General features: G+C 38.5%; 1 protein-coding gene across 3 annotated transcripts in view; it reads right to left on the reverse strand.

The window, feature by feature from the left end:
• Positions 1 to 16,953, reverse strand: part of ARSB (arylsulfatase B) — a 305,283-nt gene that overhangs the window by 168,922 nt on the left and 119,408 nt on the right. For all 3 annotated transcript variants that reach the window (XM_069096303.1, XM_069096304.1, XM_069096302.1), the window contains exon 5: positions 13,835 to 14,078. In XM_069096303.1, the coding sequence (XP_068952404.1) occupies positions 13,835 to 14,078 (244 nt within the window). The remainder of the gene's footprint in view (positions 1 to 13,834; positions 14,079 to 16,953) is intronic.

Below are 16,953 nucleotides of genomic sequence, written 5' to 3' on the forward strand. Positions count from 1 at the left end.
AATGGTCCACTTGACATAGAATATAGGACTACTCTACCATTACTTCAAGCCAAATGTATTCAAACCAAAGTTTATAATCTATTCCCACCTAAATCTTTTCTTCCTTCTGACTTTACTATTTCTGTACATGGTACCATCCTTCAGAAGGTGAAACTTTGGCATTACCCTTGACTCTTGTTTTTCACCTTCCCCATTCAACTAGTTATCAGCAATAATAAAAGCTCACATCTCTATAGTGCTTTAAAAATTTACAAAGCATGTTTTTTACAACAACCACGAAGCCAGGCAGTACAAATACATTATTATACCCATTGTATAGATGGAGAAAATGAGACTCGGAGGTGACATGATTTGCCCAAGATCACACAGCTAGCAAGCGGCATAACAGATTTATATATTTTTATGACATATTTATAATTTTATTGCAATAATTTTTGCACACAACTATTTTTGTCTAAAGGTGGACACCTCTGGGAGAGAAAAAAAAATTTACATGATAATTTTGTTGTATATTTGAAAGGAATAGCAAGTTGTACATAGTAGATTTGCAGTTTCATGTGCAATCATCTTTTTTGTTGTACTATATCATGGAAGTGCTTATTTTATTCCATAAATTAAAAAATAAAGTAAATTAAAAGTGGAAAAAAAATCCAAGCCTCTTTTACCTATCTCACACTCTCAAATTTCAAGCCTGCCTAGCAAGTCTTGTTGATTCTAACTCCACATTATCTGTGTCATCTTTCCCCTCCTCTCTAAGTCACCAACTTAGAATAGGTCCTCGTTTTTACTCCTTTGGACACATGAAACAGCCTCTCATCAGATCTTCCCACTTCCATTTCCCTACCCCAGTCCATCTTCATTACAATTGCCACACTAATCTTTCTTATCAGTTGCATGATCACTCCTCTGTTCAATAATCTTGCCCACCAAGTAAAGTTCAAACTCCTTTGCTTGGCATTCGAGACCCTTCACAATTTGGTACTATTCTATTTTTCCTACCTTATCTCAATTAAATAGTCCACAAATGACCTGTTTTCTTGTCTTCATGACTTTTCTCACACTGTAGTCTAAGCCTGAAATAGCTTCCTTCACTTCTCTTCCCCAAAGAATTCCTACTTCATTCTTTAAACCTTTACTCAAATAAGACCTCCCCCAAGGAAACTTCTCTAATCCCTAGGCTCCTTTCAGACCTCACATAGTCCTTTGTTTAGGAACTTTCAGAGGCCTGAAAGCTATCTACATTTCTTATCTTCCCATGAGACAGTAAACTCCCAGGGACTTCTTTTTAATTTCCCCTAGTACTGAGCTCTACACAGACGCAAGCTCAATTGAATTGAACTGAATCAGACATTGAGACAAAGGCCTCAGATGTTGACTTGATTCTTTATTAGGGCAACTACAAGGCTGAGTCTATCCTAGTAAAAAGCTGTGAGATAACCATCTCCTACTTGACTGTTTTATTTCTAGTGGTGCCTGGTAAGTAGGTCAAAGGCTTTAGCAGATGCTGTTGTGTGCAATGACTAGCCATTTTTAAGCAAATTCCATTCGTAAGGATATTCTCTTCAGGGACTTGTATTTTTTTTTTCCCACATAATAACACTGGCTTACACTTTTAAACTTTGAGATTTGCAAAGCACTTTTATATGCATTTTCTAACAATTTCATACTATCTCTATGAGGCAGGTAATGCAAATATTATCTTTCCTATTTTAAAGGGGATTCAGCAGTCACACCTGTATCCCAAGTTTTTGACTTAGGGAATGGAGAACACAAAGGTTGAATCAGGAACCACAGGTCTCACTGACAGGTCTCCCTTCTGAGCTCAAAAATTTGAACTCAGGTGGTTCTAACTCCATATCTAATACTCTATCTGCTACCCCATGCTGACTCTTATTGAAGTAATAAAATAATTTATAGAGTAATTCTAGGAAAATCAAATTTAACTGATTTGTAAAATACCTCTGTGTGGGATATGGAGACCCTAACCCAAATTGACTACTTGGAGACCTCTCAAAGTAAAGGTAGAAAGTTTTATTAGAATCTTGCGAGAAGCGGGAGGTCCAGCCTCTGGGACAACACCGAGAGAGGAGGCCAAGGTATAGAAGCAGAACCTGGGTTAAATAAGCAAGGGTTACCTGCCCCTCCCAAACATTAGCCTAAGTATTACTAATGAGGCTCTAATCATGTTAGATAACATACATAATACCTGAGGTCCACTATGCAAGTGCAGTAACAACCTCAGAATACTGAACCCCCTTCATTCTAACCTAGATACATCCTTATCTGGGCCTGAGTGCCCCAAAGCCACTGTCTGTTTCCTGAATGGTCAAATCCACCTGCTGCTGCCAGCTCCTTCTGTTCTACATTATTTCATTTCAGTATTATCTAGGAGTTCTCTGGGAACTGGGAATTCAACTTCCTCCCAAGGGTACTGCCTCAACTCCCCCAAGGCTACTGTCTGTTACTTTCTATCAGTAGTCTTGTTCAGCAACTCTTGTAGTTCTGTAGAAACAACCCTTTGTTACCTCTCACACTACCATTCCTTTCCCCAAACTAGAAACATCTCTAATTTGGTCTCAATAGTTAATCCAAGCAATTGTATTAATACCCAATAGCTCTTACATTACCTTGAAATACACAATGACTTACATATATATGTGGAAATAATACTGAACTTAGTTACAAAATACAAGGAAGTAATAAGAATGTATATATGATATTCAGAATGGAGAAACTTCACTGCAAGTCATTCCACACACCTCCAAATGGTCGATAAAATCCTATTTGATTATCCTGTCTTCCTGACATCATTCCATCCCTTTCCCCCTTTAAATAATCCAGTAAAAGTCTACTAATTCAGTAGATCTAGTTGATCTAATTTACGATCATGGAATTTTAGATTTGGAAGGTACCTTAGAGGTCAACTTTGTCATTTTATCAGTGCAGAAATTGAAGCCAAGGGAAGTGAAATGACCTATCCATGATCATACATGTGGTAAGTAATGGAACTGAAACTTGAACCTAGTCCCAATGGCAGTGTGCTTTCCATTATACCATCCTGCAGAGCTAAGTTTAACCAGAAACTGTCATTGTTTGTGATATGATTGAAAAAGAAAATCTTTTCCTCTTTCCACAAAACCCATGTATAATTCCTTTTAAACTTGCATTCTGACAGATGGAGGTTTTTTTTCATTTTTACACTTCACTTTTATTGATGTGTTTTGTTTTACATCACAGACATATACAGATTACTCCCCCTTCATGAGGTCTCTAGTAACAACGTACAATGGTTTAGTAAAATAAGCAATACATTGACCTTGTCTGAAAGTTCAAACAACATTTCACATCTATAACACTCCCCATCTCTTGATTTTTTAATTAACAGAAAGCTATTTTCTTTCCCTTGCAACCAGGATCCCACTGGGGGAAGAAAAGAAATTAATTCCTTGTAACAAATATGCACAGTCAAGCAAAACAAATTCCTCAATGGCTGCATACTACACACGCACACATGCACACATGCACACACACTCACCTTTAACGAGATGTATCATCCCATACCCTAAACCTATCATGTGTCTGTCATATATGACATGTTTCATTATTGCTCCTCTAGAATTATAAATGATCACATTGATTTTAGTTCTTAAAATTTTTTAACTGTTTTTGCAATACTGTCATATAAATTACTCTCTTGATTCCACTCACTTCATCCTTCAGCAGTTTATAAAAGTCATCAAAATTGTTAATTTTTTACAATATTGATATTATTAAAGAAATTATTTTTCTGGTTCTATTCACTTCACTCTGTATCATTTTATCTAAGGTGAAATGATCTCTTTCCTCACTTTAAAAAAATGCATATATCCCTCCCCTACCTACTGAGAAGGTAAGCACCATATCAATTATACTTGTGAAATCATGTAAGACATATTTCCATATTAGCAAAACTGCATGTAAAAGGCAAAAAAAAGTTAAGAAAACTATACTTCAATTTTCACTCAGAGTTCATCAGTTCTCTCTCTGGAAGCAGACAGTATTTTTTCATCATGAGTCCTTTGGAATTTTCTTGGATCATTGTACTGATCAGAGTAGCCAAGTCTTTCACAGATGATCATCATTACAACACTGCTGTTACTATGCACAATGATCTCAAGGTTCTTTGTGCTTCACTTTGTGTCAGTTGTTTTTTGCATTTGTTGTTTTTTTCTGAAATCATCCCCCTTGTCATTTCCCACAGAACAATAGTACTCGACCACAATCATATGCCACAACTTGTTTAGCCATTCCCCAACTTTCAATTCTTTACCAACACAAAAAGAGTTACTATAAATATTCCTGGAGTATTAGTACAGGTCCTTTTCCTTTTTCTCTGATCTCTTTAGGGCATAGATCTAATAGCAGTAGTATTGTGGAATCAAAGGGTATGCAATATTTCAATGCTGTTTGGGCACAGTTCCAAATTGTTTTCCAGAATGATTGGATCAGTTTACAACTCCACCAACAATTCATTAGCATACCTGCCTATTTTCCCTCAGCAGCTGTCATTTCTGATAGGTGTGAGGTGATACCTCAGAGTTGCTCAAATTTGCCCTTCTCTAATTAGCAGTGATTTAGAGCATTCTTTCATATGATTACGAACAGCTTTGCTTTCTTCTGAAAACTGCCTTGTCATATCACATGACCATTAATAAATCGGGGAATGGCTCTTATTTTTCCAAATTTGACTCAGTTCCCTATATATTTGAGAAATGAATTTTTTACCTGAGAAATCTGCTGCAAAAATTTTTGATATTACTTCATTGTCTTCCATTTAGCAAAATACATTTTCCCTGATTATCTCTTTTAATTAGGTCTGTTTTTGCTTTTGCTTTGTCTGAGATCATGACTGTTAACCCCTTCCTTTTTTACTTTAGCCAAAGCATAATAGATTCTGCTTCAGTCCTATATTTTAATTCTGTGTGTGTCTGTTTCAAATGTATCTTTTGTTTTTTTTTCATTTTTCAAATGCTTTATTAACTTCTGATTTACATCATTCATTTCCCCCAGATTTTGAGTTATAAATTTTCTCCCCGTTTTTCCCCTACCCACCACCCCAAAATAGCAATCCCACAGGATATCCCCTCTTCCAATCTGCTCTCTCCCACATCTTCTCCCATACTCCCTTCGACTTTTCCAGTAGGGCATGGTGGATCTCTATGCCCCAGTGCCTGTATATCTTCTTTCCCAATTACATGTAAAATAGTATTAATAATAGTATACACACACACACACATAATTTTAAACATTTGATTTTAAAACTTTGAATTCCAGATTCATTCCTTTCCTCCCTTGTCACCCACCCTTACTGGGAAAATAAGCAGTTCAGTATAGGTTGTACATGTGTAGGTAATGCAAAAAAATTAACATAGAAGATATATTGTAAAAGACTGACTATATTTCCCTCCCTCCTATCCCACAACCCACTTGTTCTATTCTCTACTTTGATCCTGTCCCTTTTCAAAAGTGAGTGCTTCCAACTTCCCTCCCCCTCAGCCTGCCCTCCCTTCCATCATCCTCCCTCTCATCCCCTTCCCCCCTATTCTCCTGTAGGGTGAAATACCCTATTTAGTGTGTATGTCATTACCTCCCTGAGACAAATTCAATGAGAATAAGGGTGACCCATTCCCTTTTGCCTTCCTATTCTTCCCCTGCATTGTAACCATTTTCCCTTGCCTCTTCTATATGTCTCTCTCCATCTCCTCTCATTATACTCCTCTCTCACCTCTTAATTTCACCTTTTAAGTATCATCCCTTCCTATTAAATTGGTCCCATGCCCTCTATGTATACCTGTAAACATATATACAAACATTCACATATGAATTCATATGCCTGTATACCCTCTGATATATATATATATATATATTTCTATTCCCTTCAACTATTTTCATACTGAGAAAAGTTTCATCAGTTACAATTACAGTTTTTCCATGTAGGAATGTTAATATTTGATTTAATATTTTATTTTTATTTATTATTAATATTTTATTATTTATTATCATTCAACTTTGATAAGTGGCTTATGATTTCTTTTCCCTGTTTACCTTCTCAAGCTTCTCTTGCTTCTTGTATCTGAATGTCAAATTTTCTATTCAACTCTGGTTTTTTTCAGCAAGAATGCTTGAAAGTCCTCTATTCCACTGAATGACCATATTTTCCTCTGAAACATGATACTCAGTTTTTCTGTGTAGGTGATTCTTGGTTTTAATCCCAGATCCTCTGACCTCCAAAATATCATATTCCAGGCCCTTCGATCCCTCAGTGTAGAAGGTGCCAGATACTGTGTTATCCTGATTTTGTTTCCACAATATTCAAATTGTTTCTTCCTGGTTCCTTGTAATATTCTCTCCTTGATCTGGGAATTCCAGAACCTGGCTATAATATTCCTAGGAGTTTTCTTTTGGGGATCTTTTTCAGGAATTGATTGGTGGATTCTTTCTACTTCTATTTTGCCTTCTGGTTCTAAACTATCAGGGCAATTTTCCTTGAGAATTTCTTGGAGGATGATTTCTAGGCTCTTTCTTTGATCATGGCTTTCAGGTAGTACAATAATTTTTAAATTATCTCTCCTGGATCTGTTTTCCAGATCAGTGGTTTTTCCCATGAGATATTTCACATTGCCTTCTATTCTTTCATTTGTTTGGATCTGTTTAATAGCATCTTAATTTCTCATAAAATTATGCTTCCCTTTGCTCCATTCTAAATCTGAAGGAATGATTCTCCTCATTGAGCTTTTGAGCTTCTTTTTCCATCTGGCAAATTCGGCTTTTTAAGGCATTCCTCTCTTTATTGCCTTTTTGAGCCTCTTTTGCCAATTGAGTTAGTCTGTTTTTTAAGGTGTGATTTTCCTCAGTCAGGCTGTTGACTCTCATTTCCTAATTTTCTTGCATCGTTCTCATTTCTCTTCCCAATTTTTCCTCCACTTCTCTTATCTGCTTCTTAAGGTCTTCTGTGGCCTGTAACCAGCTCACATGTTGGAATCTTCTGTCTGCTTTCTTTCCTTTGTCTGGTCATGTTGCCCCTCAGTCACTTGACCCCTGGGCTTTTTGCCACAGTAGAACTCTGCCACTAGACAAGGGAGCTTTTGTCCCAAATGCTAGGGTTTTCTCAGCTTCCGGAGGTATTAGTTGGGCGCCCTCTCAGAAGCCTCCACAGGCTCTGGCAAGCTGGACATGCACCCCAGGACTTCTACCCTAGACTGCAATCCAGATCCAAGCAGGTTAAAGCAAGAGCAATTACCCCTCAGACTGGTCGCTTGGTCCCCCTACACTCTGCAGGCCAGGAGCTGAAGCTGCCACATGGCACTGACTATGCCGGGCAACTCAGCAGCTTCTCACTCTGGGGGCAAAAGCTGACATTCTCCCAACTATTAGTCCCAAAGTCCACACTGCACTGATCTCTCACTTTGTCCTTTGCATCTATGTGTTGATAAATCTGGAAACGCCACAGCTGCTAGTGATCTGGAGTCCCTCTGGCCAGTGGCTGGTCAGTCCCAGCCTGGGGCTAAAACCTCTGGCTCACGCAAGCCTGGGCTTGCCTCCCAGAGTGCTGTGCTGGCCAATTCGTGCCAGCCTGCCAGGCTGTCCTCAGTGGGAGGTTAGCTTCTCTGTGTCATTTTGTGGTTTCTGCAGCTCCAAAGTTTGTTCAGAGTCCCCTTTTTACATGGATTAGAGAAGGTGGAAGCCGGAGCCGCACAGAGGTCCTGTTTCTACTCCGCCATCTTGACTCCACCCTCAAATGTATCTTTTGTAAATAACATATTGTTGGATTCTGATTTTGAATTCATTCTGCTATCTGCTTCCATTTTATGGGTGAGCTTGTCTTATTACCATTCACAATGCATCCCTCTTTCTCACCCCTTCATTTGTTTTTATGGATCATCACCCATACAAATATGACTCACACTCATTCCCTTTGTCTATGTAGACTCTTTATAGCTACCCTAATAGTAATAACCTTCTTAGGAATTACATGTATTGTTTTCTCATATAGGAATGTAAACAGTTTATCCTTACTGAATCCTTGTGATTTCCCTGTCATGTTTCATTTTGTGCTTAAAAGTCTTTTGTTTGAAAGCCATTTTTCACATTTTCTTCAATTTTTTATTCTTTTGACTTTTAAAAATAGTTTTTGGATATCTCATGGAGTCATTATCTCTGACTTGCCCAATTCTAATTTTTTAAGGAATTATTTTTTTCAGTAAGCTTTTGTACCTCCTTTTCCATTTGGTCAACTTTGCTTTATAAGGAATTCTTTTCTTCAGTGAATTTTTGTTTCTTTTTCTATTGGACCAATTTTTTTTAAGATGCCTCTTTTTCCAAGATGCTAATTCTTTTTTCATAATTTTCTTACATCAATCACATTTCTTTTCCAAATTTTTTCCTCTACCACTCTTATCTCTTTCTTTAGTTCTTACAGGAATTCTTATTGGGTTTGGGTCCAAATAGCATTTTTCTTTGTAGCTGTTTCCACACTGTTGTCTTCTTCTATGTTTATGTTTGGATCTTCTCTGCCACCATTGTAGCTTTTTGTGGTCAAGTTCTTATGTTGTTGTTATTGTTTGCTCATTTTTCCAGCCTATTTTAAAACTCTGAACTTTTATCTTAAAGTTGATTTTTGCTCACCTTGGGGTGGAGAGGGACTGTCACACGCTTCAGGCTTTTCTGTGCTTTTTTTCACAGTTAGCTCTGGGGGGTCTGCAAGTTTTTGGTGCTTTCACAATGGTGTAATGCAGGAAGACGTGTAACTGCTCTACTAGTCTGTGATGTCTTTAGCCATGAAAAACCCTTGCTCCTTTGAAGCTGCTATTACTCCTCTTGGCCCTGGAACTGTGACTGGGTCTCCTAATCTCCTATAGCCACAAGCATTAGTGATTCTCTTTGTCTTAGAACTGTGACCCAGAACTGCTTATGGGCAATGGAGTTTCTAATCAGTATCAGTTGTAGGCAGTGCTGGCAGAGTCCCTTATAATATCCTTCTGACCAATCTTCTTGTCTAACTCTCTTGCTGCTTCTGGGCTGAGAGTTCCATAAGCTGCTGCTGCCGCCACCATAGCAGTAGATTCCAAGGTCCAATGCTACTGCTGCACAGCATGTGCTCCGGGCAGGCCCCCACCCCAGTGTCACAGACCTCTCCTGCCGACCTGCTAAGCTGTCTTCGACTGGAAAACTGCCACGCTCTGATCTTTTGTTACCTTTGCCCCTCCAAAATTTGATTTGAGAAGTTAATTTTAAAGTTGTTTAGAGGGGAATGTTGGGTGAATCCAGCTGGATTATTGCCTGTACTCCACCATCTCTTCCACTGGCTCCACCTCCTCTTTCTTCCCTTCTTAATAGCATGACAGTACTCCATATTACAATTTATTTAGCCATTCCTCTATTGATGAGCATCCAGATAGATAATTAAATATGGTGATAAGCTATGATGTTCGTAGATGATGGCGTTTTCTCTCAATGTTTCTCCCGCCTTGGTAATATTTTTAAAAGTAGAGCCAATTGTAATCCAAGAAAAACAAAACAAAACACTGAACCACTATCCCACAAAACATGAGTACTTCCAGTATTGTTGATCATTTTTTCTGATATACCCATATTCTCTGGCCTAACTTTTGATACCATACAGGCTAGATAAAATTTTTATTAGTCATACCACACGTCTTCTCTCACTCCACATGTCTGTATTCAATGCAAGCCCCAGATAAAGCCATTCTGCCCAAAATGTCTGTTAACGGAAGGCCTAATCTTGGTTTTCCATTTAGGACCTCCTAAAGGCAAACCTATCTGCCCAGACCTATTGTGGAAAAATAAGATCCCAGATTTAGAGCAAAAAGGAACACTAAAGGCCATCTAGTCCATCCCCTCATTATACAAATAAGGAAATGAAGACAGGACAGGTTAAACAATTTGCCAAAGGTCATACCAATAGTAAATAGTAGAACCAAGATTTGAACCAGGTCTTCTGACTTCAAAGTCAATGTTCTTTCTACCATACCATACTGCCCATGAAGGAAAGATTTTTTTTCCTTCAGGATAATATTCAATGATCTAGTCTTAATTTGTTCCAAATATCACAGTTTATAGATTCAAGAGGGGAAAAAAGGCAGGAGTCACTGAACAGTGACTTGCATTTGATTCTGATGTACTAAAAATACTTTCTAAAAGTCTACAGTTTTAGACACTGAGATCACAGTCCTATCAGTTTAAAAATTTTTTCCAATTTTTGACTTTCATTTTCCAAATAGTTGAGGGGTGGGGCAGGGAAACATTTTCCATAAATAAATGTCAATTAGGTTCCATCCTTCTTGTACCACTTATTCCTGGCCATCTGTTCAGTGATGACACACTATGGGAGGGGACATTACATTTTCTTTCACAGAAATGTCACTGGCTATATTTATGGGGGGAAAATGCTTTTCAAAAAAAAAAACTTATCTGATTATGTATGAAGAGGCAGAAAAAATGTTTGACGACTGAAAAAATCATTTTAAAAAATTTAAAAAGATAATTTTCCACTATAGACTTTAAAATAGACTTGAAGGAGAAAATAAAATTCTATCAGGTCTACATTGGTGTTGGTTGGTCAAAGATTGGTATGAGTGATGTAGGTTTCCATGGCTTGGCTCCTAGCTCTATAAAACATAGACAAAGCATTAATCTCTCTGAATATCATCTTTTTCCCTCACATATAAAAGGAAATAATAATATCTATCTCATAGGGTTGTTGTAAGGATATGTAAGGAATACCATGGCCTCTTCCTGAACCATGACCTATACACTAGGTCCAAGCTCCTTGCCTCCAATTCCTGGTCTAGTTTGACTTAGATAAGAAACCTCTATAAATCTACTCTATAAATCCACTCCATCTGGGACCCCATCAAACTGCCCTGTAACCATCTTCCCTGACCACCCCTCCCTTGTGTGAATGTATCACAACTTCAATAAGACATATTCACTTTACTTTCTTTCCATCTGCTCCCATCTTCTGAATTTTTCCAGTAGTGCTCAGCCTCCCAGTTACATCAGTTCTTCCCTTCGAAGCTTGAGCAGCTGTCCAGGGCTGTGACTGAGGATTCAGCAGCTGCAGTCACACTTATAATGCAAGACTTTGACATACATAATATAGAAAGCAAGGGCTGAATCAGAAACCATGTGTTCTCATGGCAGGGTACCCCCCTTCTCCTTAACACCAGGACTGTGACTAGAGGTCCTCTAATGAACCAAAAGTCTCTTAGGCTTTTTTCCCAGGCAACATTAGTGGCAGATAGAGGAGACTGCTGCCTCTCCCTGTATGAGACTTTGGATTTCAAACTTTCCTAAGTATGTTAAGACAGGATCAAACAAGATAATATATATAAAATGCTTTGTAAAGTCTAAAGCATTATACAAATGTGAATTGCTCTTATTTCAAGGATCTGTGGTTTCATTGGTATGGATACCTTTTCTACTGATAAGGATTATAACTCCTATCTAACTTAGTAACCAGTCTTCATCAGTGATAGAAGCTCAGATATCCTCTATAGCCACCTTGGGTAGCTAAGTGGTGCAGAGGATAGACTGCCAGGTCTAGAGTCAGGAAGACTCATCTTCCTAAGTTCAAATGTGGCCTAAGACACTTCCTTGCTGTGTGATCCTGGGCAAGTCACTTGACCCAACTTGCCTCAGTTTCCTCACCTATCAAATGATCTGGGGAAGGAAACAATAAATCACTTCAGTATCTTTGCCAACAAAATCCCAAATGGGGTTATGAAGAGTTGGACATGACAGAAAAAAGGGCTAAACTGAACAAAAGAATCAACCTTCTGGTGATAAGTCCATCCCATCATCACATGGCTGATATTCAGACATTTAACCCATCCTAATCCTGTACTCAAAGTATCTCTGTGAATCAATTTCCTCATTTATAAAATAAACAGGTGGGAAGAGATGATCTCTAAAGTATGTCTAGCTCTAAGGTCTATGAACTTGCATAGCTTATGCTCTCTTCCTCCAGGTGAAAATCATCTATGGGAGCTGGTACACAGCACTATTTAATGCATAGATTTTGCAGCTCTTGTAAGCCACTGAAATATGTACCTCTCCTCCCACCACCTCTGACTAGATGAACCTTAAATCCATTTCCAGCATGTAGCTGAATACAGTAATTGGATGCCATGACCACCATGATAACAACTTATATGTAGACCATTAAGGTTTACAAAGCACTCTCCTTACAACAACACCGTGAATCAAGTAGTAAAAATGGTATTATCCAGGCACTTAATAAATGCTTATTGATTGATTAGTCACAATTTTATCAACAAAAATACAGTTCAATAAATATTTATTAACCACCTACTCTGTGCAAGGCACTATGTTATGCAGTAGTGGTGGCACAAAACAGTTCCTGTCCTGAGGGAGTTTACGTTCAATTTGAAGAAAACAACATATACAAAGAAAATTAAAGGAAAAATATGTACAAAGTAATTTCCAGGGATAGGGAGTATGTCTAACACGAAGGGCAGTTTATTAACCACAGAGCAGGGATCTTATCTGACACAATGGCAGGCTAAAACAGGGCTGGATAGGGGTCCAGGAGGGATGGGGCTGCCATGCAAAGGCAGGAGGTAGTGTTGAGGAAAAGGAGCTTCAGGGTAGGCAGGCTATCTCTCTGAAACATGAGGATTCTAAGTGGAACCACCAGGCAATAGGTTCTTATGGCAGATTAGGAATCCTTAAACAAGACATGGAAAGTTGGATCTGGTAGAAAGTTACTTGCAATGCAAATCCCTGGTTCACATCACTGAAGGCTTGCTTACAACTTGACAATGAAATATTATTAATGACTACTTTGAGCCTATTAGCCAACTAGCTCCAAATCCATCTACCTGAACCATCATGTTTCTTCTTTTCCATAGGAGGGATATGAAATATTTTTGTCAAACACTTTGCTAATATCTAGTAAAATCATTATTATCTATAGCAGTGGTGTCAAACTCAAATAGAAATTGGGGGCCACTAATCCTTAAGTAAAGATCAATGTGGAGCACATATTTTTTTTCAGCTGAAAATTTTTTTAATTTTTAAAAAATTATTTTATTTTCAATTCATGGAACAAAACAAACATTTACATAACAGTTCAATAAAAAAGATGATTGCACATTCATAGGGTACTCATGAAATTCCCATTGGGCATGGTATTGATTTTTTGTTGGCTCCTTTTAGAAAAAGAGTTATACTTTGTCATGGACCCCTTTGGCAGTCTTAAGGTTAAGCCTATGGAACCCATCTCAGAATGCTTTTAAATGCATAAAATAAAATATATTTATATTACAAAAAGGATTACAAATCACATTACATACTGCAAAGCTATGATGTACAACTTGCTATTCCCTCCAAATATACAAGTTATCATGTAAATTTATTTTTTCTCCCCTCCCCCCACCCTAGAGATGGCTACATTGAATTAGTGCTAAAATAGGACACTAAGTTTTATTATACTTTTATTTATCTTGTTAAATATTTTAAAATTACATTTTCATCTGGTTCTCTCTGTAGTACAGCAGGCCACCTCCTGGGCCCATGTATGATACCTCTGCTCCATAGCAGATCCCTGATGACCAGTATAGTAACTCTGTCAGAACAGGAAAGAAGGAGTCTGGCCATGAGATCATGAACGTCTTACACTATGCAAACCTTAAAGTGCTATCTAAAATGTCAGCTGTAACTATTCATGTATGTAGGCCTCATCTTGCTTAAGCCAAACTGTTCTTAGAGAACCGATTATTACATAGAGAATAATGGTATAATTTAATGTTACCTGATAGTCTTCCACACATCAAAGCCATCTAGTGGTTTCGTGCTATTTGTATGTCCACCAGCAAGGCTGACTAGAGTGGGGAGCCAGTCAGAAATGTGGAGGAGTTCCCAGCTTTGCACTCCTTTCTGTCTCAGTAAGGGGCTGGCTACAAAGCCTACTCCTCGAATTCCGCCTTCCCACAGTGACCATTTTCTTCCTCTGAGTGGCCAGTTGTTGCCTCCAGCCAAAGTCTGTCCACCATTGTCTGGAAAAAAATCAGACATGTGTATAAAAACCATGTTAGCGTATACAGAGGTGATGAGATATTTTAATTCTCCAGTGGTCTGAGGCCATTTGTGAGAAGAAAATTCAGTAATAGTAAATCCTCAAGATGGATCTATGTCCCAAAGAAGTGGATTTTGTGTCACAATTGTTAATGGAATTTTGTGTAGCCTAAAACCCATAGACTGTGGATGTTGAAGTATGATACAAAGATGAAAAGACTAAGCCCAAGTCACTTTTTAGTGAACTATGACTCCCAATAAGATAGCTGAGAAGACAATCTGATTTACTTTAGGTTATATTTGGGTTTTTTTTTAAACTTCTGTTGATGTATTTGTTTTCATATCTTTATTTCTGAATAGACGCCTCTATCCTCCTTAACAAGGAAGTTATAACTTGTAACAAAGAATAAAAAAGAAACAGAGCAAAAAAAGTAATTTAGCAAAATTAACTAACTCATCGATTAAATTAGGCTACCTGATTTTTTTCTGATTTGCTACCAAACTCAAAACTAAATGGCTATTCCAGAACTCTCACAGTAATCTGAGATTATCAAGTGTGTAAACTGAGGAGTTCTTCAATGGGCTAAACTAATCCCTAGGCAGTGAGGTGGCACAATGGATAGAGCACCAGGCCTGGAGTCAGGAAGACTCAAGTTCAAATCCAGCCTCAGACACACACTAGCTGTGTGAACCTGGGCCAGACACTTAACCCTGTTTGCCTTATTTTCCTCATCTCTAAAATTAATCAGAGAAGAAATGGCAAACCACTTCCATATCTTTGCCAAGAAAACCCAAAATGGGGTCATGAAGAGTTAGACACAACTGAAATGACTGATGACGACAACAAACATCAAACAGGAAAAAATACTAAGAAAGAGTTCTCTGCTCAAGGCAGATTGACAAGCTGGGCTTGGAGGGGAGCTGTGCTATTTATTTTCCTAAATGACACAGGGAATGAAGAAGGTAAGTACAGAGAAGTGTTTCTCAGAGTTCAACTGAGGAGACACATATGTTATCGCCATTACCCAAAGAAATCACATGACAACTACATGCCCTTTAGAGATATTCTAATATAGAAATTCAAGCTCCTGAAGAGCTACAGGCTTTATATTGTAGCACATGCTTAGAGCCACTCTGCCAAACTCCCTTTCACGCTGGCTGGTTGGGGCCCAAGAGGGAAGCAATGATATTTCCCTTGTAGGTTCTAAGGGTAGCTTTAAGGGGCTGGAGGTATTGATTTTTCTTCCCAGTACTATAATTCACAAGCCTCACTGGTGGATTTCCTCCTATGATTACCAGTAGATATCAATTAGTCAGACTTAATTCATTTTTATAAAGGGTTATTTACTCAGGTAGTGTAATAAGAACAATTGGTACAAAATAATCCTCTCAAAAGTTTGTGATATGCTCTCTCACCAGTACAGGCTCCGGGAGAAAACGGACCCAAACTTAGAGAACACGTGGTACAAAGGGGTCACTCCCAGATCCCAGCTGCTGAAGTCCTTTTTCCTTCTATATGGAATTCATGAAATTCTCCTTGGGCATGGTATTTATTTTTTGTTGGGTTCTTTGTAGAGCAAGAGTTCTTTGTCATGGACCCTTTGGCAGTCAGGTTAAGCCTATGGAACCCCTCTCAGAATGCTTTTAAATTCATAAAATGAAATATATTCATATTACAAAAAGATTACAAAGAAAACAAATTAATTCAAAGTTTTATTTATATATATACATATTCATATACACACATATATACATGTGTATATGTAAATACACATGTATGTATATATGTGTGTGTATATACATACACATATTTAAATGAGAGAGGAGAGAGAGATCATGGACCCCAAGTTAAGAAGCTCTTGGAAAAATGTTGAATTTGCCTTTCTTTAGTAAGTCTAGCTCAGGAGTGGGGAACCTGTGGCCTTGAGGCCACATGTGACCTTCTAGGTCCTTGGATGAGGCCTATTGATTGAGTCCAAGTTTTACAGAACAAATCCTTTTATTAAGGGGATTTGTTCTGTGAAGTTTGGATTTAGTCAAAGGGCCACACTTGAGGACCCAGAAAGTCACATGTGGCCTCAAGGTTGCAGGTTCTCCACTCCTGGTCTAGTTTGTTTTTAACTCCCAATGATGATACTACCACCAGTCACTGCCATTCTGGGTTCATTGCTAGGATATCAATGGGAAGTCCAAACATTCTGATTCTCCAAAATTCACAAAGTAGTAAAGGAGAAAAGGGAAGATACTAAGCCTCTGTTGACCCCTCCCTATCCCCTCAAGTGAGTCCTCTCTAGGCCTTGGCTACAATAACTGTCTCCTCACTTGCTACTAGAACCTCTTGGGTTCAAAACTGGTCTGGGCAGGGCAGTGCTAACAGGGCAGAGAGAAAACAGGGACTCACCTGAGCTCTCCCCCAAATCCCTCCAAAGACCTTTAAAATATGCCCTAAAACAAATCCTGGAGTGGCAGAACCCACAAGAAGACGGGGTGAAACAATTTTCCAGCTCAAGACAACTTAAAAGTTTGGTCGGTCACCCCACAGTTCAGTCGGTGCAGAATGTGCCAGTGCAGACCAGGCCCAAGGAAACCAAGAGCAGGCCTTGGGAGTAAATGAATCAGCAGCTGCAGGGACTACTTCGGGAGCTCTCAGTCCAGAGACAGTAAGGGGGGTGAACAATTGGTCAGAAGTGAATCACAGGGGTCTCTTTGCTAGCACTGAGGGCAGGACTCTGTTGCTTTGTCCATACTAAGATTCAGGTCACAGTCCTGGGTAGCACTCCTAGGGTAAGGAGGAGTATTAGCACATTAGAGCTTGTGGCCACAGTTAAACAGGGCCTCTCATCACAGTTCCAAGGT

Source organism: Petaurus breviceps, unplaced genomic scaffold (genome assembly GCF_028583685.1).
Source record: "Petaurus breviceps papuanus isolate PSGF00001 unplaced genomic scaffold, PetGlider_PUasm1.0 229, whole genome shotgun sequence".
NCBI lineage: Eukaryota > Metazoa > Chordata > Mammalia > Diprotodontia > Petauridae > Petaurus > Petaurus breviceps.